At 37.4% G+C, this 27669-nt stretch overlaps 1 protein-coding gene across 1 annotated transcript; it reads right to left on the reverse strand.

Annotated features, from left to right (window-relative positions):
* Positions 1-15504: 15504 nt before the first annotated feature.
* On the reverse strand, positions 15505-26498 carry LOC119263851 (GTPase IMAP family member 8-like). The gene is made up of 3 exons (XM_037540426.1): positions 26389-26498; positions 19199-19843; positions 15505-16844 (listed from the first exon to the last, which is right to left on the reverse strand). The coding sequence occupies exons 1-3, from the start codon at positions 26402-26404 to the stop codon at positions 15691-15693; spliced, it is 1815 nt and encodes a 604-aa protein (XP_037396323.1). The 5' UTR covers positions 26405-26498; the 3' UTR covers positions 15505-15690.
* Between the last annotated feature and the right edge of the window lie 1171 nt (positions 26499-27669).

The following is a 27669-nucleotide window of genomic DNA, read 5'->3' on the forward strand; positions in this document are numbered from 1 at the left end:
ACTTTTTCCCTCCCTGCTCCCAACACACCTAATCCAACTAATCAGCTCATTAACAGTCCATTACTAAATTAAAAGTGGGTGTGTTAAACAAGGCAAAGCAAGAAAATTTATGTCTAAGGCAATTTTGGGAAAAGTTGGTGTAACTATAGTGCAGCACTGAAGAAGCACAATATGAAAAGTAGTATTTCTTGTTACTTCACTATCACTGTATAAATGTTTTAGGTAAATATTGTCTGGTCTCTTTTTATGTTTATCATAATCATCCCCCTGTACATCTCTTATCTTTTTACTGCATTTATTTGCACATTTTTAGTGTTTTGATCTAATATATTGTTTTATGTTCTGGCTACATTACAATGAGGCTTTCCTTAAATGTGCTCTGAATCTAAGTAAAGGAAATTGTGGTGATCCTAGTTGATGTCCAGCAGGAGGCGTTAGAGTGCTTTCAGGCAATTTAGTATTTGAGTATTATCACCTTTGCGAGGTAGTGTGGGGTAGTCACCGTGGAAATCAAAGTCATCAAGTCTAGCCAGGCAGCTGTTGAATTCTGTAAAAATAAAGAAAATCAATGTTATATGGATAATCTTTGCTTCACGTGTAGCTTTCCTATCAAACAAGTCAAATGAAACTTGAATCACCCTGAGGAAGTTCACTATTAACCAACATACAGACAGCACATTATCATGTAAAGTCATCCAGAAATCAAGACGTATCAGCAAGGTTATACAATATATGATTAACTATATGAGTAGCTTGCTGACGTTCTTGTGAGCTAGGCCCCTATGGATATGACTGAGCTAGGGGTTTGTTTGGTATTTTTCCATAGTGAGAGACAGAGAGAAAAAGAAAGAGATATCAACCACATAAGGTCTTTAGTAAGTAGAGCTGGGTGTGCCTCTCTGCAACCTTTGTTCAATTGTAATGTGTTGCGTTAGACTTAGATGTTGCTTGTTTTGTTTAATATCTTAAATGTGTTTTGTTTTTGTTAAATTGTGTCTTTTCAGTTAATTAGCATGTTGGAAGTAGTGTCACCATATTGATGTTATACTTTTTAGATGATCGCTTCTACCCACCCTATTTCCTTTCGTGCGTTCAGTTGCTTTCTACGTTGTTAATAAAGGGCATTTTCCTGAATGGAAAATGGAGGAGTTCGGGTTTTCTACTGTGCCGACACTTCAGTATTTTCTTTTTAAAAATCTAATTTCACAAGAAAATGTGGGCGGCACGGTGGCGTGGTGGGTAGCGCTGTCGCCTCACAGCGAGGAGGGCCTGGGTTCGATTCCCCAGCCGGGTGACCAGGTCCTCTCTGTGTGGAGTTTGCATGTTCTCCCCGTGTCTGCGTGGGTTTCCTCCGGGTTCTCCGGTTTCCTCCCACAGTCCAAAGACATGCAGTCAGGCCAATTGGATGTGCTAAATTCCCCCTAGGTGTGAGTGTGTGAGTGACTGTCTGTGTCTGTCTGTCTGTCTGTCTGCCCTGCGATGGACTGGCGACCCATCCAGGGTGTATCCTGCCTTCCGCCCGAAGACTGCTGGGATAGGCTCCAGCACCCCCCCGCGACCCTGACGGAGAAGCGGCTTAGAAAATGGATGGATGGATGGATAATTTCACAAGAAAATGTCAATGTTAATTCATTTATGACTATAAATTGATATGCATGTTTTCTTAACCATTAGTTTTTTTTAAATAAAATGTTTAAATAGGTGAAAAAACAAACTCTCTCTCTCTCTCTCTGCTCCTCAGACACACAAGCATCTCTATCTATGATAACAGATCATGTGAACTAACTACATAGTTTACTAATATTGATGCAGAGGCTTTAAAACAACAACTTTTTGACCTCCATAAAAGTATGGATTATGCATTTGCCAGAAAGGCTGTGCTCCTTTATTATGGAGTACAATACTGAACACACTGAGACAGAATTAGGTTCCTTGGACTGGCAGACCTGGGTGGTGGGCCCTGTTTTTAAGAAAGGGTGTGAGGGTAACACTCTACATTAAGGGTCGCCAATGAATCATTAATTATATAATAATAATCAACTATTAATTTCCCATTATTTAGTTATTATTTAACTCTTCATTAAGCATTCACTATTACTTTGTAACTGATTAAGCACTTATTAATTAGCATTTGAGTACACTGTTAATTGATAAGTTAGTTTTTCGTTAGCTTATAGCTTACTTATCATTACTTATCATTACATTATCTGTCTACTAACTGCTGCTTATTACATTGTTAATGAACTAGTAAGTATTTTTATTCATATAAAGAAGTAACATGATAACTTACTAGCACTTATGCGTTAGTCCCGTTAATTAGCTGTTAATTAATTTCCATCACCTCCGTTTATTCAGTTGCTTCACTTTTCTCACATTGGTTCTTATTCATTAAAGATGCTTATGGTCACATCTGACCGTAAGATGAGTGCACACAAATTCACTGATGGATTTGTTATTCATCACTTTCATCTTCGGCATATCTGTTCAAACTAACTCATATCTGCTAATAGTGCATGTAAATTTGGGCATAAATGCTGGATGTGGCTAAAACCAAAACTATTATCAACACAGTCTGTACTTGCAAAAATAAGAACAATAGAAGATATCAGTTATACTAATTTGTGTGCATGACAGTCCAGTACAAAACGGGGATGTACTTACTTTACATGTGCACTGATATAAACACATGCTGCAACTATTTCATGTACATAATATGTAAATGAGGTGCTGATAGCACAGAAGCTGATTTATCATTTATGCTCAAATCTCCACTTGTTTACATATTGTACAAAATTGCTATGAATCAGACACAGAGCAATTCATAACTTATAAAATGCAATAAAGTGTTCTTTTTATGCAACTTTGGTGATTAATGGCCATTTCATCATTAATTACTTCTTAAATTCCTTACTCAACCATTCACTGCTTCTTAAATTCCTCTTAGTTAAATCATTAATTACTTCTTAAATTTCTCTTACTCAACCATTAATTACTGCTTTTGTGTCCCTCCAAGTAAAATGACAATCTTTTCCATTATATTATGCACTAATATTTAAGACGTGACTGCTTACTAACAACTAACTAACTTATCAACTAACACTGTACTCAATTACTAATTGATAAGTGCTTAATCAGTTACTAAGTAATAGCGAATGCTTAACGAAGAGTTAACTAATGACCAAACAATAGGAAATTAATTTAATTAATAATTGATTGTCACGCATTTGGAACCTCCAATGGCGGAAACAGACTCCATCTCCAATGCTCTGGGAGATCGAGCAAGCGAACTCCATTTCCCAGTATACTCGGGAATCTCACGTGACCTCCAACTCGCAACAACGCTCCTATCAGTGATCTCAGTCTCCTGATTATTGATATGGTGCACCTGTGTTGTTTATCATATGACTCATAGGATAGAGTATTTAAGCCTGGGCTTTTAGCTAGATCGTTGCAAAGTATTGATTCTCCAAGATTACTGTGCGTTTATCCATTGTTCTGTTTGCTCCTGTGTGTTTTGACCTATTGCTTCATTTGCTGACTATTCGACTTCTGCCTTGCCCTTTTGTATCTCTGCTGTTGTTTTTGAATCTGTGTTTTTGACGTTGGCCTGGACTTTCGTTGCTGTTTTGCCCCTTTTTGGACACCTGTTGATTTAAAGTCATTAAATCACGTTTGTCTTTTATCCACACTCGTCTGCTATTCACTGCTTCGTGTTTACTGTGATTTTGGATATCGACCCTTGCCTGTTCTTTGACCGTTCTCTTTGCCTTCTGATTTATTAAACCCGATGTGCATGTCCCTCCGCCTTCGTCTCACCCCGTCACCCGTTACACAAGAAGAAATCTGACACCAAACTTTGTTCTTTAAACTTGCTCACAAAATGTCATCTTTTTTCAAAACAAGAAATTATTTTTGTTTTTATTGTATTTAATAATAATATAATAATAATAATCTTTATTTGTATAGCACCTTTCATACATACATGCAACTCAAAGTGCTTTACAGAATAAATAAAAAGAAAACAAAGATAAGCAAAACACATTAAAAGAAATAAAGATAGAAGGAAACAAAATAAAATAATGAAATAAACTGAAAAAGATAAAATGAAAAAGATAGAACAGACAAAAGTTTCTTAACTAAAAGCAGATCTAAACAGGAAGGTTTTAAGATTACTCTTGAAGCTGTACAGGGATGTAATGCCTCTTAGCTCCTCAGGAAGAGAGTTCCAAAGCTTTGGGCCGTAGTGGCTAAAAGCACCCTCGCCAATCTTTAACCGGGTTTTAGGAATCACCAGTAGATTACTGTTTGAAGACCTGAGAGACCTTACAGGAACATATCTCACCATCATTTCACTGAGGTAAAGAGGAGCAAGACCATGAAGACATTTAAAAACCATCACCAGAACCTTAAAATCTATTCTAAAACTGACAGGTAACCAGTGCAGTGAGTGGAGTGCAGGTGTAATATGATCTCTCTTTCTTCTCCGGGTCAAGACCCTTGCAGCAGCATTCTGAACTCGCTGTAGGTGAGAAATAGAGCTCTTTGGGAGAGCAGATAAAACAGCGTTGCAATAATCTATCCTTGATGTGATAAATGCATGGACAAGTTTTTCACTATCAGCAGGAGAGAGCATATCTCGGACCTTAGCGATGTTTCTAAGGTGAAAATAAGTCTTGCATGTAGTCATGATGTGTGATTTAAAGCTGAGCTCATTATCAAAAGTGACGCCCAAGTTCTTAACACATTGTTTGGCCTTCAGATTCATTTGATTTAAATAAGTCTGAACATCATTCTTTTGTGAGTCACTGCCAATAACAAGAACCTCTGTCTTCTCTTTATTTAATTGCAGAAAATTGTCTGACATCCATGTCTGTATATCACCTATGCACTCAAACAGTGAGCTAATTGATTTTAGGGCTTTAGGTTCTAAAGAAATGTAAAGTTGAGTGTCATCTGCATATTGATGATAACTAATACCATGTTTGTTAATGATATGCGGTAATGGAAGCATATATAGGTTGAACAGTAAAGGCCCAAGAATTGATCCTTGGGGGACGCCACAAGTTATTTTTTGACGTGTGGAGGAAGAGTAGTAATCGCGCCCAATTAGATACGATCTAAACCAGTCTAAGACTAAGCCACTAAGGCCTACCCAGCTCTGTAGTCGATCAATAAGTATTTCATGATCAACAGTGTCAAAAGCAGCGCTTAAATCTAGGAGAAAAAGGACTGAGAGTTTGCCTGCATCTTTATTCAATCTAAGGTCATTTACTACCCTAACTAGTGCTGTTTCAGTGCTATGGAGAGCTCTGAAACAATAATTTGTTTATTTGTATTTATTCTACTGATATAAGACATTTTTTAAAGCACAATTCAATGTTGCCTAGATGTCTTAAATAATGTGTCTAAGACTTGCTCAGTTCTGTATATATATTATCTTAGCTATTTTTCATAATCCCATGTTTTGCTTATATTGCTTAAATTTAAGTTGTCGTAGTTATAATCAGATGATATTCCCTAAACTTGTTCACAAGAACTCTGATAAAAGTATTCATAAATGTTTTAAAAGACCTCTTTCAGCTATGTCATCAAAATGCCTGTTATTGTAACACTTTATGCCAGATTTCTTATTTTAAGCTCTTCTTCAGTGTGTCGGCTCTGGAAAATAGTACTTTCTAACATCTATATAGGTTATATTTCTGACTTTATTTATTTTATTTTTTTTTCAAAATATCATTTAAAGAGAAAATTCTGAATAGCCACTCATTTGATTACTATACACAACGGCAAGTTTTGATCTGTTTATACTGTCTGTACTTGCTACATATGTACTCCTAGTCCTGTAAGTGCAAAATTATGACGCTTGTTGATCTGGACTTACATAAAAGTCCTAAAAGTTCCACTCTGATTGTTTTGACATGTTAGAATTGTATCAGATTTCAGTACCACATATAAAAGACTCTGGGTGCCTTGACACTCACCCTTCTTATTCCACTGAGCAGTACAGTCACTTCGTCTCTTCTTTTCGACTTTCCTCGTTTTGCCCTTGTTTCTAAATGTCTTATATTCTGAATCACTGCTCCTTAACTTGGACTGCTGTTGTCACTGCCATCATAATCATCCATTCTGTGGGCAGCAGCTGAGATGCTGGAACCAGCAGAGTTCCTGGGACCAGCATAATCCTGATTTAATGTTAAAGCTGTAGGCACAGACAAAGAAAAAATGCTAACATGTAAAAAGGATGAGAGTGAAAATGCTTCTCTGCGTCACTTGAGGTTAACTGCAAAGTTTCACAGATCTGTCATTTACAATCTTGTTGAAAAGGCACCTTTAAAGTCCAAGTTGTAACTCTAGTAATTTTTCCAGATCATGTTTGCTACTACAGCATTCTTTATCTGTTTAGCTATTGCTGTTTATATATATATATATAAAATTATATACATTTATTTTATATATACACAGCCCCAATTCCAATGAAGTTGGGACGTTTTGTAAAACAAATAAAAACAATATGATGATTTGCAAATCCTTTTCAACCTATATTCAATTGAATACACTACAAAGACAAGATATTTAATGTTCAAACAGATAAACTTTATTGCAAATATTCACTCATTTTGAATTTGATATCTGCAACATGTTCCATAGAAGTTGGGACAGGTGCATGTTTACCACTGTGTTACATCACCTTTCCTTTTAACAACACTCAAGTGTTTGGGAACTGAGGACACTAATTGTTGAAGCTTTGAAGGTGGAAATTTCACTTTCTTGCTTGATGTACAACTTCAGTTGATCAACAGTCTGGGGTCTCCGTTGTCGTATTTTGCACTTCATAATATGCCACACTTTCAATGGGAGACAGGTCTGGACTGCAGGCAGGCCAGTCTAGTACCCGCACTCTTTTACTACGAAGCCACGCTGTTGTAACACGTGTAGAATGTGGCTTGGCATTGTCTTGCTGAAATAAACAGGGACATCCCTGATAAAGACGTTGCTTGGATGGCAGCATGTGTTGCTCCAAAACCTGTATGTACCTCTCAGAATTAATGGTGCCTTCACAGATGTGTCAGTTACCCATGCCATGGGCACTAACACACCCCTACACCATCAGAGATGCTGGCTTTTGAACTTTGCACTGAAAACAATCCGGACAGTCCTTTTCCTCTTTGGCCCAGAGGACACAACGTCCATGATTTCCAAAAACAATTTGAAGATTTGAAAATCTGTCAATCTAAGCCAATAAGGGCACCTAGACACACAGGTAAACCTGAATAAATATCCAGAGATGTATTGAGGTATTGAGGATTGAGGTGATCAGAAAGGTTTATTCGCAACCCACCTATAAAATCATTCGTTTATTAATATTATTTAAAAATTTAGCAAAGACACAGTACAGAAGAAAACATACAAGAAATATGGAAGCTCCAAAGAACTGGGATACTGGCCGGGGGTGTCCAATTACAGGTGGCCTAGCTCTGTCTGTATTCTAAAGTCTCCAATACACACACACGCAAGCAAAAGTGCAGTGCACGTGAACTCACACCACAGCAAGTAAGGTGCCAAACCACGAGTGAACAGACAGAAAGGGGGGCATCCAGATGTCCTACAAGAAGAAAAGACACAATTAGAATTTCACCATAGCTCCGACCACTAGACACACAGGACACCCCACAGCCAACAATGTTTTCCCAAAAATAACAAATTATACTTTAAAAACAATCCCACACTAAACCGAACACTGCTGCCAAGGTAAATAAAACAGTAAATCAATTAAAGAGAAAGACAACATAAGGCCATCATCAAGTGATAACCAAAAGCAAAATACAATCTGTTCAACTAGAACAAAAACAACCAAGAAACAAATTAAACAAACAAAAGTAAATAATAGATAAAATAGGGAACGAAACCGAAAAGCAAAAAAAACACAATGCATCACCTTGACTATGGTTGCTGTCAAGACTCGCAACACACTCGTAGCCAGGCACGGGCTTCACTGGCTACACTTGTATTTGAGATTAAATTACTACTAATACTTTGCTGCTAAGGCACACAAACTCCTTAACTTCATGCCTTAATTTCTCTGTCATCTAACCACAAACTAATGATGTCAATATCATAAAGCCTGTGCCCAGTGATGCTTAACTAAGCTACAAAGGTAACAGAGCCCAAAGACCAGACAACTAATTTATTGCTGATTTTAAAACCATTGATTGATCATTCATTCATTTATATCATGCAAACCATAACAAGACACTAAAATTCCCAAAAAGGAAAAAATAATTAAACTTTTAAAAATGTTGAGTGATGAGAGATCCTACATTACTACCACACTTATTGTAATAATCTAGATGAGATTGCTCAGTAAATGTGGTTGTTGAGCTGTGCTGATTGCTCAGCACTGCAGACAGATATTGTTCCTACAAAATGCCATCTGTATAGTATAGTACATTTTAAAGTGTACATTTTAGCACATCCTCAAACCAACCTCCATCCTCCAGTCCCTAACTCTGAAGTGGATATGGGGACAAATACCTTGATGTGCAAGTTTTGTGTTTTCAAATACTCATCTGTGTGGTGCTAAATTTATTTTTAAACTTACACTAATTTATTTAGGCAGATAGCATCAGTGCCACAGTGTATCTTGTTCTCTTGTTATGAGTAATAAGTAAGTTATATCAGCCAAAGTTTGTTTGTTTCTTATGGTTACCCAAATATCTATTAAACCCAATGAATTCTAAAATATCAAAACAATATAAAAAATGTGTTTTCATTTTTAAAATGTGAGTAAATTTCATTTATTAACTTTAAATAATAAGTTAACAGAAAGAAGAAAGATTATTATCATCTGTGCTTAAAATTGCGTGTTGAATTAAATCAAAATTTAAGTAAGTTTACTTTTTAAAGCTTAAGCAACAAATCTTGCACGTACCATCAGCCAGTCGCTGCTGAAGGTAAACCTTGTCCTTTTCAAGAGATGCCACCCTTTCTTCAAGCAGTTCAATCTTGATCTTCAGACCTGCATTTTCTTGTTTAACATTACTAAGAGACGCCTGCAATGTTGGTGCAGCCTCTCCTGATAACATGAAAACTCATCTTACAACACTGAAATTTTGATTTTGATACCAATGCCAAGTGTAGTGTCACTCGAAACCAAACAATAGTAGGCAAAAAAAAAAAAAACACTTAGCATTGCCTGGACTCCAAATGTTTCCTTGATTAAACACCAAAACAACATACTGTCAGGCTTCAGTCTTTTTTTTATCAATTCTAAATGTGAATGTTTAAAACAAACACATTTGCAAACAATCTAAACATGGTCTCTTTCAGCATGTTTTAACAGGATTAACAGTGAGATGTAGATATAATATAGCTTATCATTCATCAAAAGGTTTTCAACATCATCATCATCATCACACTATTCTTAAAATAAATACAAAATGGGTTATACCTTATGTTGGTTGCTTCTAGGATCATCACCTGTGTATGTTAGATATGCTACAGGGTGTGTCCTTGCTCACTCTTATCATAATTAACATGTGGTATGCATCTAGGCTCTTAAAAATAAAATCTCTTGAAAACCGGTTCTTGGCTGGGTTCCAGGAACAAAAAATAAAAACATTTTTTTGTGGTATATGCAACTGATAAAACAATGATTTTTTTCTAAGAACCATTCTTTGAAGCAAAAGGGATTCCTGAGTGGGATTCCCTTCAATTCAAAAAGTATCGCTTCTGATACATTGTGAAACTTATGTTCCTATAAAATTATACCACCACTGACGGTCTTATACACCACTAATGAAATTATTCGCTTGTGTAGGGACACAGCGCTTTTATGGGCTCTTCGTGCTCCATGTTGTCCCATAGAGTGACGACCGCAATGCTGGGAGAAACTCCAGATAACTGCACGGACTGAAGGACTTTCAAAACATTCTCAGTTATCATAGTTTGTTAGGAAATATCCAAATGGTTTTGTCTCAGTCAACACTAATTAATGCAGATGTTTCAGTAGCCAGCCAATAAAACGGCAGTGTTTGGCGTGAAAGCTAATGGCCATGCTCATGTGCAGAGTTTGATGTCCAGCAGTGAGCGCACTCCTCCCCTGCTGACCAAAGTTACTACTATTAGAATGACAACAACTGGAAAAAAATAAAATGTGAAATGAATAAAATACTCTGTGTTGCTAACATTAACAGTGGAGTGATTGTTTAGTGTAATCAATTCCCTAGAATAAATGCTGTATTATTGCAGTGTATGACAACAAAAGCACAGTGTAAGGTGTCTTTAAATGTAACATGAAATAGTTGCAGCATGTGTTTATATCAGTGCACATGTAAAGTAAGTACATCCCCGTTTTGTACTGGACAGTCATGCACACAAATTAGTATAACTGATACTTTCTATTGTTCTTATTTTTGTAATTACAGACTGTGTTGATAATAGTTTTGCTTTTAGCCACATCCAGCATTTATGCCCAAATTTACATGCACTATTAGCAGATATGAGTTAGTTTGAACAGATATGCCAAAGATGAAAGTGATGAATAACAAATCCATCAGTGAATTTGTGTGCACTCATCTTACGGTCAGACGTGACCATAAGCATCTTTAATGAATAAGAACCAATGCGAGAAAAGTGAAGCAACTGAATAAACGGAGGTGATGGAAATTAATTAACAGCTAATTAATGGGACTAAGGCATAAGTGCTAGTAAGTTATCATGTTACTTCTTTATATGAATAAAAATACTTACTAGTTCATTAGCAATGTAATAAGTAGCAGTTAGTAGACAGATAATGTAATGATAAGTAATGAGTAACTAAGCTATAAACTAACGAAAAACTAACTTATCAATTAACAGTGAAGAGTTAACTAATTGCTAAATAATGGGAAATTAATAGTTAATTAATATTTAATCAATGATTAATTAGCGACCCTTAATGTAAAGTGTTACCGGTATGTTTATAAAAGGGAGTTTAACCCTTGTTATCTGATACACAACACGTTAAAGAACACAGGTAATGGTTGCCTATAATATCTGAATATGACCCAATTCCTGAAGATAAATAAATAAATAAAATCGATGACAAAAGAAAAGGAACAAAAGAAGGAAAGAAAAGAAAACTATATTCAGTATACATATTGGTCACTGGTCTAATTCATTGCAATTAGTTTGGATCTACATATTTTTAGCACTTAGTAGTAGAAAAAGATACAGGGTTTAGGTAGCACACATAACAATAAGACTATTAAAACAGGTACTGTTGCTTACAGATTATATAAATGTTGGTAATCAAGCAGACAACGCCACAAGCTTCCTGGGTTCTTTATAAGCGCGTCCTTACGGTGGTGGTGTGTTGTGCCTCATTCTCACCACTTGGGGGTGTTGTGGCTCCGTATCTAAGTGATCAATAAAATCTAAAATGGCTAACTCTGTTACAGATCCTAGTAACAACCTTGTTCTTGGCATCTCTACACTTCTTGAAATGAACTCCGTTGAATGGTGACAATTCTGTATTGGTGCACACTATAAAAAATTGATTTCTTGTAATTCATAAGATTACTTAAAGTTTGGTGAGGCCTGCAGCTGGATTCCAGGCAAGGATTTATGGCTGCCTGGTATGCCATATGGAACAAAAGGGGTTGCTAACCTGCCACAGTGTCCAGATTCCCAAGAAAACATCCTTTTGAGTTATGAAACTTGTTGGTAACCTAATCCTGTTTTATTGCTTCTACCTCAGACTTTGTGGAGCCAAAGCTTTTAGTTTGGGAATGTGGAGAGTTCTCCTAAACAGGAGTGATTTTAGCTCAATCAAATGGTGGTGTTGGCTACAGTATTTAATGGTTTGTGTAAGCCCTTTTTAAATGGAGAATGGCATGATTTTGAGTGCAGTATTTGATTTTGGAGTGGAAGTTTGAGGTTTTGTTCTGGTTTTGTGTTTGTAGTTTTGGGAAAATGGTGTTTAATTTCAGGAAATATTAATGATGACAAAAAGTAAAACACATCTGTGTGATAAATTAAAATGGTTGCACACAGTTGACCTGATTTGGATGTCAATGTCCTCAAATTAAAACTGAAGGTCTGCACTTTGAGCTCATTTTCCTTATAAATTTAAACTCCATTATGTTGGGCAGCCAAAATAACAATAACAAAATAATAATATTTACTGTACAACTGTACATTCAAATGCCTGTACAAGCACTAGAGTCAGCTTCAAGTGATTGGCATATCAAAGTGTACCAATAAAAAGTACCAAATAAAAAATGAAAATGTAACACTTGTTATTTTGTAAAATTTTGTAAAATGTTATTTTGCAGTAAGGCTATGCTCTGTGTGTGTGTGTGTGTGTGTGTGTGTGTGTGTGTGTGTGTGTGTGTGTGTGTGTGTGTGTGTGTGTGTGTGTGTGTGTGTGTGTGTAAAATACAGTCAGAGTTAGGAGTGGGTTGCTTTGCATCACGTTACTCCCGATCTAAAAATAAGTCCTACCCTGGCTTATATTGACATAATTTCTGGTTATTTTGAAAATATGAATAGAGCATGATCACGTTTGTTGTGTTCCTGTGAAAGAATCTGAGCCACTGCATCCTTGTGTGGCTTAGCATTCTGTAACAAGGGGAAACAAGAAAGCAGTAGCAAATGCTAGAAAATCATAAACAAAAGTAAAAGCTATAACTAGAACAACAGTCTATGGAAACAAAGTACTTAACTGAACAAATATAAAACAGCAAACCATTCAGTGTTCTGCAATCAGTAAAGTAGCATGTATAGTACACTGTTGTGGACACAGTATAGGAACGAAAACAAGAAACCAGAGCTGGAGAACAAATAATTGAGCAAAATGATCTTTGTTTATTTTTTTAGCTTGTTTTTGAGGCAAAGGTTTTGAAACAGTGCATGTACAGAATTCAGTTCACTGCAAACAGAATGGCTTTCTTGTTCCTGGTGTACAATTGGTGAAGTCCTGAAATTAATATATGGAAATTAGAGCTTAAAAGAGAAAGTTTTCACATATTTGACAATAACTTTTGAATGAAAAAGTGAGCGAAAAGAGAGATATATATATATTGTTTAACACGTGACTAAGACCAATGAGCTCATTGTGAACTTCAGGAAAAACTGATGTGAACACATTTCCATCAACCTTAATGGTTCCACTTTGTTGCGGTCTATGCAATATTAATTTTATTATTGCTCAAACCTTTAGATGAGGGAGTGAGGTAACCTGGATTTATGCAGTCCACAGACCAGGGTAAGAGAGAGAGACGTTCGCACCAAGGATGCTTCGATAAAATGTTTATTGGCTAAATGATAAATGATAAAAGAGTTTATTGGCTAAATTTCTTCTCAGGAAGACATGGGAAACTTAAACTTGAAAGAGTCTCTGTAAAGAGCTAACCTAAGTATGGATGGGAGTAACTACATATGCCTGAATTAATGTACCTATCAAACGTTATCTGCATCTTACGTGGGAATCAGCTGACTTCCAAAGGGCGTCTTTGAGGCTGGAGCTCACGTGTTGCTTTGTCTCCCCACTGGGCGTGCGGGCACGCGCCTTCACTTCCCTTCAGGGATTGGTGAAGGTGTCTTGTGGGCGTCTGAGGGTGGCGTCTCGAGGCCGTCTGAGGGTGGCGTCTCGTGGCCGTCTGAGGGTGGCGTCGCGTGGCCGTCTGAGGGTGGCATTGCGTGGCCATCTGAGGGTGACGTCTCATGGCTGTCTCAGGGTGGTGTCTCATGGCAGTCTCAAAGGGCCATCTTTCGCTGGTTAATCTGCTCACAAATTAGTGCGTGGCTCTGGGTGTGCTGCTGGGTCTACGTGGCGTCTGAACCGCTTGTTCTTTTCCTGTGTCCAGTTTGATTGCAGTCAAAGTTCTGAGGCTGGTGACGCTAACTTAACTAACTACCTCTCTTTAGCAGACAAGAAACATCTACCTTCCTTCTCTGAGGGTGGTCTAAACTGAAGGTCTGTAGACGGACTGATCTAAGCAGATCCGATCCTGGAGTGTTCCAATTCTGGCCTGTCTCTCTGACTAAGGCCGGCACAAGGAGTTCAGCTATTTTCTGGTTGAGAAAGCTGATTCCTGCTCACTGTCTCTCTTTCTGTCTCTTCTGTCTTCCTCAAAAGTTCCGTGCCCTGGGGTTTTGCTTCAACTGCTGACCCTTCCCCTTGGGGTGGAATCAGAGTGCTGATAGGTATTCCTAAACTAACACTTAATTAGCTATTCCTTGTTTCTAACCCTGATTGGTTGTCCATAATTTTAGGAACACCTTCCCCAGAATCACTGCCTTCTTTGTTTCAGTTAGTTTAAACAAAGGAACATTCTTATATCATCAAATTGGTTAAACTTTCAGAATCAATGAATGAACAGAATATCCAGATATGTTCATAAGGGAGAGTTTAACCCTTGGTACCTGATACACAACACATGTTAAAGAACATGGGTAATGCTTTTCCTATACTATAGACTGTATAAATGTTGAAGAAATAAAATTGACCATGAAAGGAAAGGACCAAAGGAAATAAAAGAAAACCACATTCAGGATACATATTGGTCACTGGTCTAACTCATTACAATTAGATGGTTGTCGCTGTTGGTTATTAAAGTTGACACTCTGTATTTCTAGCACTCAATAGTAGAAAGGGATATAAGTACTATTAAAGTTGTAGGCACCCTAATCTTGTTTGGATGACATCTGCTTGACCTTTGAAACAGTCCAGGAATGTGGAGTCCTAAGCAGTGTGATTCTGGCTCGACTAGATTGGTGGTGTCCGCTACAACTTTGAGAAGTTGTTCTGATTCCTTCTGTTTTGTCGCCCGTTCTGGAGAAACTAATGACAGCAGAGTTAATTTTTACTTTTTTTGTGTCTGCTGTTGCATGCTGAATAAACTGAGCATTTTTATTAGCTTGTAGCTAATGTAGTCATTACATCCAATTAGTTTCACAAATGTAGTTTAGTCTGCCTCTGCAGTGAGTTTAGCTTGTAGCTGATGTGATTATTGCTTAGCCATTAGCATTTTGATAATGTGTTTATAGAGCTACTTCAGGTTGTAGCATTGTTAACTGTTTAGCTGTTCATTTTTTTGTTATAAACATGTTTGCTATATCATTAGAGATGGATTTTACAAAGCTAAAAATGTTATATATCCATCATGGATATGTTGATTTAAGGAGAGAGAAGTTGCATGCAGCAGAAAGTTTAATACTTGAGGAGGCACAGGGCTGTAAAAAGTTTGATAATCACTGATATACACTATATGTCCAAAGCTTTAAAGTAACTTTAATGTGTAATTTCACCACGTTGTGTTTGTATAGCATTGGGTTTGTCATTATCCACGTATAATGAATTCGGTTATTTATTTGGAAAGTTATTACACAAAAACGTGTTAATATTTATTTAAAATGTTACTTTTAACATGATATTTTAATAAACTATCATTCAATAATATTTATTACTTTTGCAATCATTTTAATGTGTTCAGTGTTGAAAAAAAAAACATAAACCAACTTGTTTAGAGAACAATGTTTAAAACTTGACATTATACTTGCTTGTACTGACGTGGGACTTGACTGTTGTAATTGCTTTTTAATACCTATACAATTGTCAATAATTTTCTATGATTATCAAACAAGCTGTGTGTGTAACTGAACTGAGACAGCAATGTGTGCATCTTAAAATAGATAAATTCACTATTTTTAAAAAAATAAATCCATTATGCCTCCATAGAATCCTCCTGCTACTCCTCCCAAAACAGGAATTTTTTTGTTCCAGTCTTGTGCTAGTCTCCCTGCACATGAATCCAGTTTATCACATGCATTCTTTTCTGCTTGCATTCTTGCCTTGTCCTCTGCATCCTTCCTTATCTGTTCTTTTTCCCTTTCATACTTTTCTTTTTCATTTTCCAGGTCTTTCTGCGCCTGTATTTTATGCATCTTGTCTTTCAATTCCATGTCCTTACTGAAATTCTCCCTCTGTGCTTTAAGTTCTCTCTCCAACTCTTGTTTAAGTTTCTCATTAGTTTCCTTCTTAATTTGTGCTTCTTTCTCTTTAAACTCTTTCTCCTTTTCTCTTTTCTGTTTTTCTAGATTTTGCTTTTCTGCCTCAATGGCCCTCTTCATATCTTCAATTTCAACTTCATATTTGGCTTTCAGTTTTTCTTTCTCTTGTTCCAATTTCTTTTCTTTCTCCTTCAGTATTCTCTCCTGTTCTTCTTGTAGAGCTTTCTCTGTCTGCTGGAACATCTCATTGGTGTAGCAGCTTCCTCCATTCACTACCATCATGGAGTCGATCTTCTCCAGTAGATCAGTGACCTGACTGCGGTCTTCAGTATTTCTGTTGTTGAACACATGGTATCTGTTATCACACTTGTGAATGATGTTTTGTAAGCTGCGCTCAGAAGTTTCAATAAAATCCTCAATGCTCATTTCCATTTCCTGTAGATCATCTCCTCTGGTGAACAACACCATGGTGTATTTTCTGGATTCATCACCGAACCGTTCTTGGATCATCTTCACTGCTTCTTGTTCCTCTCCTGTGAAGCGTCCCAGTGCAAGAACCAGCAGAAAGACGTGTGGACCTGGAGCTGCCATCGTGACGCACTTAGCAATTTCCTTCATGATCTCCACATTAGAAATATTTGTGTCAAACAGTCCTGGAGTGTCAATCACAGAGATCCTTCTCCCTCTGATGTCAGCTGATTTTTTCTGACACACACTGGTAACTGATTTAGCGCAAAGTAACTCTTTGAAAGTTTTTTTTTTCCCCAGGATGGTGTTTCCCGCTGCACTTTTCCCCACTCCAGTCTTTCCCAGCAGCACAAGTCTTAGATCTCCTCTACCTGGATAAAATTCTACAAAAAAAATAAATAATAATAATAATAATAATTAAAAAATCCATGTAAAACAGGAAAGATAAAGATTGAATTAGAAAGGTGCACACAAACAAACCACAATCTTACTTTGTCATTATTGCCATAAAGGCTTCCTTGTCATTCTCAAAAAATAAATCGCAACAAAAGAGCTCAATAAAATTTTAGGATCCAAGAGGTGTTCTTTTATAATTGTACATCCCATTAGTCTTTAAATAGAAAGTAAAGTCTGTTAATTGGAAGAAAAACACAGACCAGCACCAGCCTTTACAGATAAAATAGATGATCACCAAGATCAAGGGTCAGTCAAAAAAAATCAACCATCATTCTGGATCAGAGCACTGTTGACTAAAACAGTTCTAACTAATGAATGCTTTGTCTGATTCTCAACAGCATAGGAGTGAGTTTGCCATTGGTAGGTTTACCAAGAATCTGCCACTGAAGTCACAGAGCTGAAAAGCTGTTTAAAACAATTCTGAAGGGAACTCAAGAGGCTTATGAGAAACTAAACATACAGTATTATTTCTATTTGTTGATTTCAGAAACTGGCATTGACTAGTTTGGAGACACTCAAAGAAGAGCTTACTTATGTTGTCTGACAAAGCTGAAATCAGATTCTTATTTACCAGCTGTTTGTATACATTTTCCTGTTCCACCCTGGAATGCAGCTGATGTACCGATTAAGGTAGAATGGGTATTCAAACAAGAAGCTGGTGAATAGGAAGCTGACCCCAGGTTTATTGTTCTGTGGTTAAAGTCAGGCCGATATGTAACATTCCTATTCTATGTTTCATTTACAACTTAGAACATATTAAATTTACCAACAAAAGGTTTAGATGGCATTTTCCCACTGAACCATGAAAATAGAATTCCCCCCAAATAGGGTTTTAGGCTAAATGACAAAATAAATTAACATTACATTTGGCTGACGCTCTTATCCAGAGCAACTTACAATTTGATTGTTTTACACGAGTAGGCGAAGGCCACGTTAGGAGTCTTGCCCAAGGACTCTTATTGGTATAGTGTAGGGTGATTACCCAGGCGGGGCACTGAACCCCAGTCTACAGCGTAGAAGGCAGAGGTTTATCCACTACACTAACCAACCACATTAGCTTAACACTGAGAAAGCTCTATTGCTAAAAGACTCAGACAAGACTAACGTGAGGCTGGGTCCTAAACAACACATTTTAAACTTTACATACTACAGTACCAAAAGCACTTCTAATGGTGGTATTGTTTTTTACATACTATTTGATGTGACAGTATGTAGTTTTGGATGTGGCCAGAGGCTAATGTTACCAGATGTTTCAGTGGTTTTGGATGACCTGAGCATAGGTAATGTTAAGGTTAGCTATCCCAAACCCTTGTTATACTGTAAACAGTTATACAAAACTTTGAAAGCCAAGTAGTTGTTTCTCAGCATAGTCACATCCGATCAAGCTGAAATTTGCATCTCTGAGTTTATATATAAGAAGGTTTGTGTAACGCCGGGGGGTGAGGAGGCGGACGCATACGCTGGGATGAGCGACTTTTAGCGTGGACAAATCCAAAATCAGGGTCATAACGGTCCATGGTCAGAGAGCCATCACAAACAGATCGGGGTGCATACATAACCAACTGCAAAGCAGACTAAACACAACAAATTAGAACAGGGGCTAGAATAACAGCAAACAATACATCCAAACAGCACAAACAAACATATCAAACACACCTACAAACATATCCAACAAAGACCAGCCTAAACAAAGGCCAAACACAGGGCTTAAATACATGAGGGTAAACAAGGGACAGGTGGTAAACAGGTGGAACAAATCAGGGGCGGAGTCAAGAAAACAAGGTGGCCAGACTGGGAGGAAACCAAAGAAAGAAGCACATGGACATGTAAACAGACATACATGCAAGACCAAAACACAAAACACATGGAGGAGTGAGAGGAGCCAATTGTGACAGTTTGTAAGACTGACAGAGCAACTGGGAAATTGTGGTAAAAAAAAAGTATATATATATATATATATATATATATATATATATATATATATATATATATATATATATATAGTAAAAAGCTAAAAATATAAAAATAAAAACTTGAAAAATATCTTCTTCAATGGTGTGATCAATAATCATGACATATGAAGTACTCCTGATAAACTCTGACTACCTATTATTTATCCTCTATTTGGAAAAGGACCCAGTCTTCTGTATATGGTTGCTTGCAGCTATATTTTTACTTTATCATTTTTTACAGTTACATAGTAAATAGACCAATGAATTTTGGGAAACTGAAGAGACCATTTTTTCATACACTTCTTAAAGTTAAAGCAAAATACCCTTACCTTCTTTCTGAATTTTAGTTTCCTTTCTCAGATAACTGATTGTATTATTCAGTTCTTTGATCTCAGCCTTATATTTCAGCTGTGTTTTCATCTGTGCATCCAGATACATGGCTGTTGTGTAGAAGCTTCCATTGTTTTGTACCACCACCTGCTCAACCTGCTGTAAAAGCACTGAATTATCACTGGTATCTAAAACATAAACTTGTCGTTTGTAGGTTTCAATAATATTTTTAAAGGCATCATCAAACTTTGCTGTCTTCTGCTGAGACTTGACTGTATTGATGAGGAATACAGTGTAGTTGTTGAATGTAGATCCAAAGATTTTCTGGATCTTCTCAGTTTCTTCTTTGTCTTCATCAGTGAGGCGTCCTTCAGGAATGAGGAGGAGAAAAGCATGAACTCCAGGATCACAGAGAGAGACACAACGGAAAGTCTCCTGCATCACTTCCTCCTCTGAGAGCTGAGTGTTGTAGAGAGCCGGCATCTCCACCAGAGTGACCAGACGTCCACACACTTCTCCCTCCCTCCTCACACACACTGACCTGGACTCTGTACTGAGCTCTCTCTGACCCAGTATGAAATCTGATATGGAGGCTTTCACTGCTCCATCACTCCCACAAAGAACCAAGTTCAGCCTCTCAGACACTGAAAGAGAAACAAACAGACATCTAGGTGAGGTTCATACTTTTTAAATTCTAAGAAATGCATAAAACTATTATAAAAATAAAATACTAAAGACATAAGAAGTTAAAAATGTACAGTGCTATTATCTTTTAATAGCAGAAGTACCCATAATATCGCTGACAATCAATATATATTTTGTACATTTTCTTAACAAATACATAGTAATATGAATACAATCTTAAGAGAACAACAGATAAAACATTGAACAAAAAAGGACAGTAATTGACATTAGATAATAAATAGGTAAAGTTTAATTCAGAAAAAAATGTGCATTATAGAATACTATACTATACTATTTTCTATAATAATATTTTCTCTAAAAAATATTATTCTAAACGAATCATGCTCATTATTTCAAATAATCTTTACAATGCCATTTATAAAAAGCAAAATAAAGGTGCATTTTTGCCTTTTGTTTAAGAGGGAGTCACTGTCCCCAGTTTCAGTTTCCATTTATCAAAGTTTTAGCAGGTACACGGAATAAGCTAATGTTATTCTTCCTAATAAATAGCCACATATTTACCTCACTGCAGTATTTTATTTGGCACATTTTAATCAACCTATAGGTAAAGAGATTAAAGAGGGGAGAACAGGTCAGTTGAGTCTGGGATGTTTTAAACTGCACAAAACCACCATTCTCACAAGTGAAACCACTGTTTTGCAATATGAATAAAAGTTATAGTAAACTTGTGCTGCCTGTCGCAGTTTGAACTGAATAACAATAATAACAACAACAACAACAACAACAATAATAATAATAATAATAATAATATGTTGATAATTTGATAAGCACCTTTCAGTACACCTGTATAGTTTCAAGGACACTGTATAATAAAAACAGCTAGTGCACTTAAAACAGAGGTTAAGTTATCCTAATGTTAGGATTCTATTTAGAACATTCTGCCATGTCAGGATGTTTATTAATACTCTTTTCTTATCTGGAGTTAGTATAACATTATAGATTTATGAAATGCTCTTCAGTAATAGCTACTGTCCTAAATTGAGTCCTGACTGAATATGTCATGGTATCTAAACATGGTCTTCTTCTTCTTCTTTCGGCTGCTCCCTTTAAGGGTCGACACATCTGCCTCCATCTTGCCCTATCCATTGCCTCCTCTACTTTCACACCAACCATCTCCATGTCCACCATCACTACATCCATAAACCTTCTCTGAGGTCTACCTCTTCTCCTTCTACCCGGCAGCTTCATCTCCAACATTCTTTGCCCAATATATCCACTATTCCTCCTCAACACATGTCCAAACCATCTCAACCTGGCCTCTCTGGCTTTATCTCCAAACTGCTCCACCTTCATTGTCCCTCTGATCTGATCATTTCTAATCTTGTCCATCTTTGTCACTCCCAACGAAAATCTCAGCATCTTCATCTCCTCCACCTCCAGCTCAGCCTCCTGTCTTTTAGACAGAGCCACAGTCTCCAAACCATACATCATAGCAGTACGCACTACTGTCTTGTAAACCTTCCCTTTCACTCTTGCTGCTATCCTTCTGTCACACATCAGCCCTGACACCCGTCTCCACCCACTCCATCCTGCCTGCACCCTTTTCTTCACCTCTTTTCTACACTGTCCATTGCTCTGGATGGTTGACCCAAGATATTTGAAGTCATCCACCTTTACGACCTCTACTCCTTGCATCATCACCTTTCCACCTGCCTCCCTCTCATTCACCCACATGTATTCGGTCTCATCTCTACTGACCTTCATTCCTCTCCTCTCTAGTGCAAACCTCCACCTCTCCAGATTCTCTTCCACCTGCTCTCTACTCTCACCACAGATTACAATGTCATCTGCAAACATCATGGTCCATGGAGCCTCCTGCCTGACCTCATCTGTCAACCTGTCCATCACCATTGCAAACAAGAAAGTGCTCAAAGCTGATCCCTGATGTAACCCTACCTTCACCTTGAAACCATTTGTCACTCCAACTGCACACCTCACCACTGTCTCACTATCCTCATACATGTCCTAAACATGTATCTAAACATGGTATCTGTGCATATTGTTGGACATTTTGATACTTAATATTTTGCTTTTTTTTCTTCATTTTATTATTTTATCTCAAACTTTTAGCACAAAATTTACTCCATACACAGCAGTAGACCTCATATCAGAATCAAACAAAGACATGGAGAACATAGATTTATGCACTATTGCTCCTTTACAGCACAGGGTGATGACTGCAAAGTATGGTTGAACGCTACTGATGTAATAATGCAAGTCCTGTAAATCTAATTGAAAATGTACCTAGATTTACTTTTACTTTACTGCATGCCACATGCCACAGAGCTAACTCATTTTGAATGTTCTGTGTTCTTCTTATCATACACAATAACTAACAGCTATACAGATACATCTAAAAAAATGTATATCATGAAAAGGTTCTTTTTTTCATAATTTATTTCAAAAATATAATCATCTTATATTGTGTATTAGAGTGACATTTTAAGCATTTTCTGTTTAAATTTTGATCAGTATGGCTTATATTTCATGCAAATCAGAAATTCAGTATCTCAAATTATTACAATACTTAATTTCAAGTTTGAGTAAATCCTTATTCAAACAGTGTAAATAATGTGGATCTCTTGGTCTAGTTTAGCTCACACAACCACAATCATGGGGAAGACAATCATTTGACAGTTGTCCAAAGGACGATCACTGACACTCTCCACAAGGAGGGTAAGCCACAGAAGGTCAGTGGTGAAAAGGCTGACTGTTCACAGAGCCAAATTTTATCATAGCATATTAATAGAAAGTTGACTGGAGGGGGAAAATGTAGTAGGAAAAGGTTCACGAGAAACAGGGCTGACCATGAGATGATTTTTTAGAAAAGTCTATTGAAGGACGTGGGAGAGCTTCACAAGTAGTGGACTGATGCTGGTGTCAGTGCATAAAGAGCCACCAGCCACCACACACAGACATCTCCAGGACAGAGGCTACAACTCCTGGATTCCTAAAATCAAGCCACTTCTAAACCTGAGACATCAGAAGTGTCTTACCTGAGCTAAGAGAAAAAGAACTGGACGGTTCCTCAGTGGTCCAAAGTCCTCTTTTCAGATAAAAGTAATTTTGCATTTCATTTGGAAATCAAGGTCTTAAGAGTCTGGAGGAAGAGTGGAGATAAAAAGAATCCAAGGTGTTTGAAGTCCAGTGTGAAGTTTCCGCAGTCTGTGATGGTTTAGGGTCCCATGTGATCTGCTGGTATTGGTGCAGCCTAATAATCCGTTAATAATCCGACTAATAGCTCAATCAGAACAGAATGCGTCAATGTAAACATCTCAATCGAAACAGACTAATCCTATTGTGGCCAATCGGAATACAGTTTCTAGGTGGCTTAACCTCTAAATAATCCGTTAAATATTAGAATAATATCCGTGTAAACGCCTGAATCCAATTACACTCTGATCGGATCGTCGAAAGGTTTATACCGGTCATCATGGCGGAGCTGAAGCTGGTCTGCAGAGGAGACGAGGTTTATACTCTGAGCTTTAAAAGACGGCGGCGGGACGGACGGCAGCTTATGAGTCTCAGAGCACGACGTCTTCCTTTATAAGTGCATGTGAAGGACGCTTCTTTGAGTCTGACGTCAGTTTAAAGCCATTAAAAACACAAGCGCGCCAACTGAGTTAAAAGTGTGGCACAGCCTAGAGTTAAAAGGGTGGAGCAGCCCAGAGTTAAAAGTGTGGCACAGCCCAGAGTTAAAAGGGCAGAGGAGGCCAGAGTTGAAAGGCTGGAGCAGCCCAGAGTTAAAAGTGTGGCACAGCCCAGAGTTAAAAGGGCGGAGCAAGCCAGAGATAAAAGTGTGGCACAGCCCAGAGTTAAAAGGGCGGCACAGCCCAGAGTTAAAAGGTTGGAGCAGTCGAGAGTTAAAATTGTGGCACAGCCCAGAGTTAAAAGGTTGGAGCAGTCGAGAGTTAAAAGTGTGGCACAGCCCAGAGTTAAAAGGGCGGAGCAGCCCAGAGTTCAAAGTGTGGCACAGCCCAGAATTAAAAGGGCGGAGCAGCCCAGAGTTAAAAGTGTGGCATAGCCCAGAGTTAAAAGGGCGGAGCAGCCCAGAGTTAAAAGTGTGGCATAGCCCAGAGTTAAAAGGGCGGCACAGCCCAGAGTTAAAGTGTGGCACAGCCCAGAGTTAAAAGGCTGGAGCAGGCCAGAGTTAAAAGTGTGGCACAGCCCAGAGTTAAAAGGGCGGAGCAGCCCAGAGTTAAAAGTGTGGCATAGCCCAGAGTTAAAAGGGCGGAGCAGCCCAGACTTAAAAGGCTGGAGCAACCCAGAGTTAAAAGTGTGGCACAGCCCAGAGTTAAAAGGACGGCACAGCCCAGAGTTAAAAGGCTGGAGCAGGCCAGAGTTAAAAGTGTGGCACAGCCCAGAGTTAAAAGGCTGGAGCAGGCCAGAGTTAAAAGTGAGGCATAGCCCAGAGTTAAAAGGCTGGAGCAGGCCAGAGTTAAAAGTGTGGCATAGCCCAGAGTTAAAAGGCTGGAGCAGGCCAGAGTTAAAAGTGAGGCATAGCCCAGAGTTAAAAGTGTGGCACAGCCCAGACTTAAAAGGCTGGAGCAACCCAGAGTTAAAAGTGTGGCACAGCCCAGAGTTAAAAGTGTGTAATATAGAGAATGTACATGTTGTTGTGTGTTAGAAAGACTATGACTGTTTGCTCACTATTGGTCAGATACTACTGCTCTCATTTTTATTTCTCTTCTATAATCAGTATGAGAAGCTAAGAGCTGCTGGGAGGAGAGCTGGAGGCCTTGAAGGACTGAGCTGAGTCACATTGTGGCATCTGATTCTGCATGATCCCTCTTCTTTCTCTTTTTTATATATAAATAGGCATTTTATACTGAAAATTAGATCCTGTTTGGTATATTAAACTTGGCTACTTTTAATGATGCCCACACAGTGATTTTGAGTTTTTATATTGATAGTTTTTGCAAGAGGCCTAATATCTCATTAAGTAATTAATTAATTGCTTGCTTTCTTGCTTGGAATAATTACCTGGTATTGATATTTGTGTTATTTAGGGTAAATACAAATTTTGTTTTATTTTGTACTATTTGAGAGTTTAACAACTTATCCTTTAATAAGAATGTAATAAATTTGTGCTGTGTCATTGAAACATACAGAACATGTCGAAAACAGATAGAAAAGTTTTCTTTGTACCTTGTAATGTTAATAACATTAGTTCTTAAAGCGCTTAAACTCCTAGATGGTATAATTACACAGATTCACTAGCTCTTTAGTAAACTGCAAGTCACAGTATTAAAAAAAACATTTAGAGTATAAAAAATGGAGCATATAGAATATAGAAATAGAGCATTGTTCATTTAGAAATGTGTGTCACGGGGGCTCACTTGTTGTTAAAATTGATAAACACTTGTTTATGTAATGGATATTTATGTAGCTATCAATTTTTTTGGCCTTTGTACATTTACAGTATTCTGCACTATAGTTGGTTCTTAGACTGAGTGTCTGTTTTATCAACAGATTTTCTGATGGTGTCAGTCCTTCATAGTAATCACTATAAATTACTCATACGTCCAACCTTCCTCACATCATTCTAGTGGATCTGTCTATTCTGACATTCCCTTCATTTGTGTATATTTCAAAAGGCTTCAGTAATGCTTAGCACTTCAGTATTGCTTTTAATTTTAAATTACAATGAATCAGCTATTTAACAACAATAAATGATTTATTTAACAACTAATCAGCAATATCACGAAAACAAAATCCTTTGTATTACAAAGCCTTTGTATTAAGGTGGGTGTGTTAGATCAAATACAACTGTTATTAAATATTTAACTACTTGTTCTCCAGGACTAGTATTGGGATCCTGTAAGTTAACAGAACATTAATCTCAAGTTCTCATTTGAATTTCAATCAAAATAAAAATATTTCAGCCTGGTTAAATATATCATGCAAATACATTTCATGTATATATATATATATATATATATATATATATATATATATATATATATATATATATATATATATATATATATATATTTCACCTCCACATTTAACCCATCCATGAAGTGAAACACCACATACACTCTAGTGAGCATCATGAGGCTGATTCCCTAACCTCCAGCCCATGACTGCCTTTTTTCCTTGACACTTTCACAGTCGCCACAAAGACTTGTTAATATCATCAGTTACATCATGAGCTCAATTTACTAAAGCACTGATTGGTCAAGCCAGGAGCTGCTTTTTAACTACATATAATACTGGACTTCCTCGAGGAGAGGTTTGAAAATGGGTAAACAAACACACTAACATCCATAACATCACTATTTATTTATATATATATAAATATATATATAAACATTATCAATTGATATTCTATAGGTTTTTTTGTTTATTCAAATATTAACACTTTTCTCAGCAAATAAACACTAACTACACAAATAAATAGATTTTGAAAATCTGTCTTGGGTGCCTAAAACTTTCGCACAGTACTGTATGTAAAAATGTGTTTGAGAATTTTGCTGCTTACCTTTGTGTAATGGCATTTTGTCTTCTCCTTCATCCAGAAATGCAAAGTAAAGCAAGCTCACTGCGACAGCATGCTTTATACCAACCACACCTACCTAAGAGGGAGGGGTGTTACATCTAATGTTGCAGTATGGCAGTGAGCTCATACTGCTGTAATTTGCTCTTTACTGAAGTGCCTCACCATTGACTCTTAGTCACTGTCCTGAAAATGAAACTGAAACTCATCTTCCTCAGACCACACCCACAGTAGTGCAGCTAATGCTGCAGCACTGCAGTGCTTTGTTACCACTCACACAATAAATGCTGTTTTTAAATATTATTTTAAAAAAATAATAATGAAAATAATAACAATAATAATAATGCATTGATAACTATTATATATGTTTATGTAATGTATATGTGTGTCAATTTTTTTTTGGCCTTTGTACATTTATAGTTGGTTCTTAGACTGAGTGTCTGTCTTATCAACAGATTTTCTGATGGTGTCAGTCCTTTATAGTAATCACTGTAAATTACTCATACGTCCAACCTTCCGCACATCATTCTACTGTATCTGTCTATTCTGACATACCTTTAATTTGTGTGCACATTTTGTTTACCACAATTCATATAACTAAAGATACAAACAAATACGGAAACAAAAACAATTAATGATATATTTAACAACAACTAATCAGCTATTTAACAATAATAAATTAGCATCTTAACAGTGTGGAAATATTGAAATTGCTTAGCATTATTTTCTCTCTTGTAGCAATATTTACTCCTGGGTAATAGTATACTGAATATGCTTATAGGAACCAGGGTATTGCAGTAGGCCAGCTTCAGATACAATGAACACGCGGGTGCTGTCAAGTGAGGGATAGTAGAGCGCACTCAACAACAGCTAATCAGCTATTTAACAGTTAATCAGCTATTTAACAACTAATCAACTATTAGTTGAACAGAAGGACAGACAGGAACAGGTACCACAACAGGAACAAGCATGGGCACAGACACAACTACAGGAAACAAAACCAAACCAGAAACAGAGTACTGAAAAAATAAAGGAGCAGGCAAAACAGGGGACACAGTAGCAGACATATGCGGAACAGAAGGCGGGCCTGCAGTGACGTCCTCGGAGGCAGGTGGGTCCGGAGGCGCGGCCACAATAACAGGTGTTCCGAGGGGTGTGCCCAAGGGAACAGGCATGCCACGGGGTACGGCAATGGGATCAGGAACTCGGATGGTGTCCACAACACCAGAAACGGACTGCTGCACCAACCTGGAGGAACAAACAGAA

This window comes from Pygocentrus nattereri, chromosome 1 (assembly GCF_015220715.1).
Source record: "Pygocentrus nattereri isolate fPygNat1 chromosome 1, fPygNat1.pri, whole genome shotgun sequence".
NCBI lineage: Eukaryota > Metazoa > Chordata > Actinopteri > Characiformes > Serrasalmidae > Pygocentrus > Pygocentrus nattereri.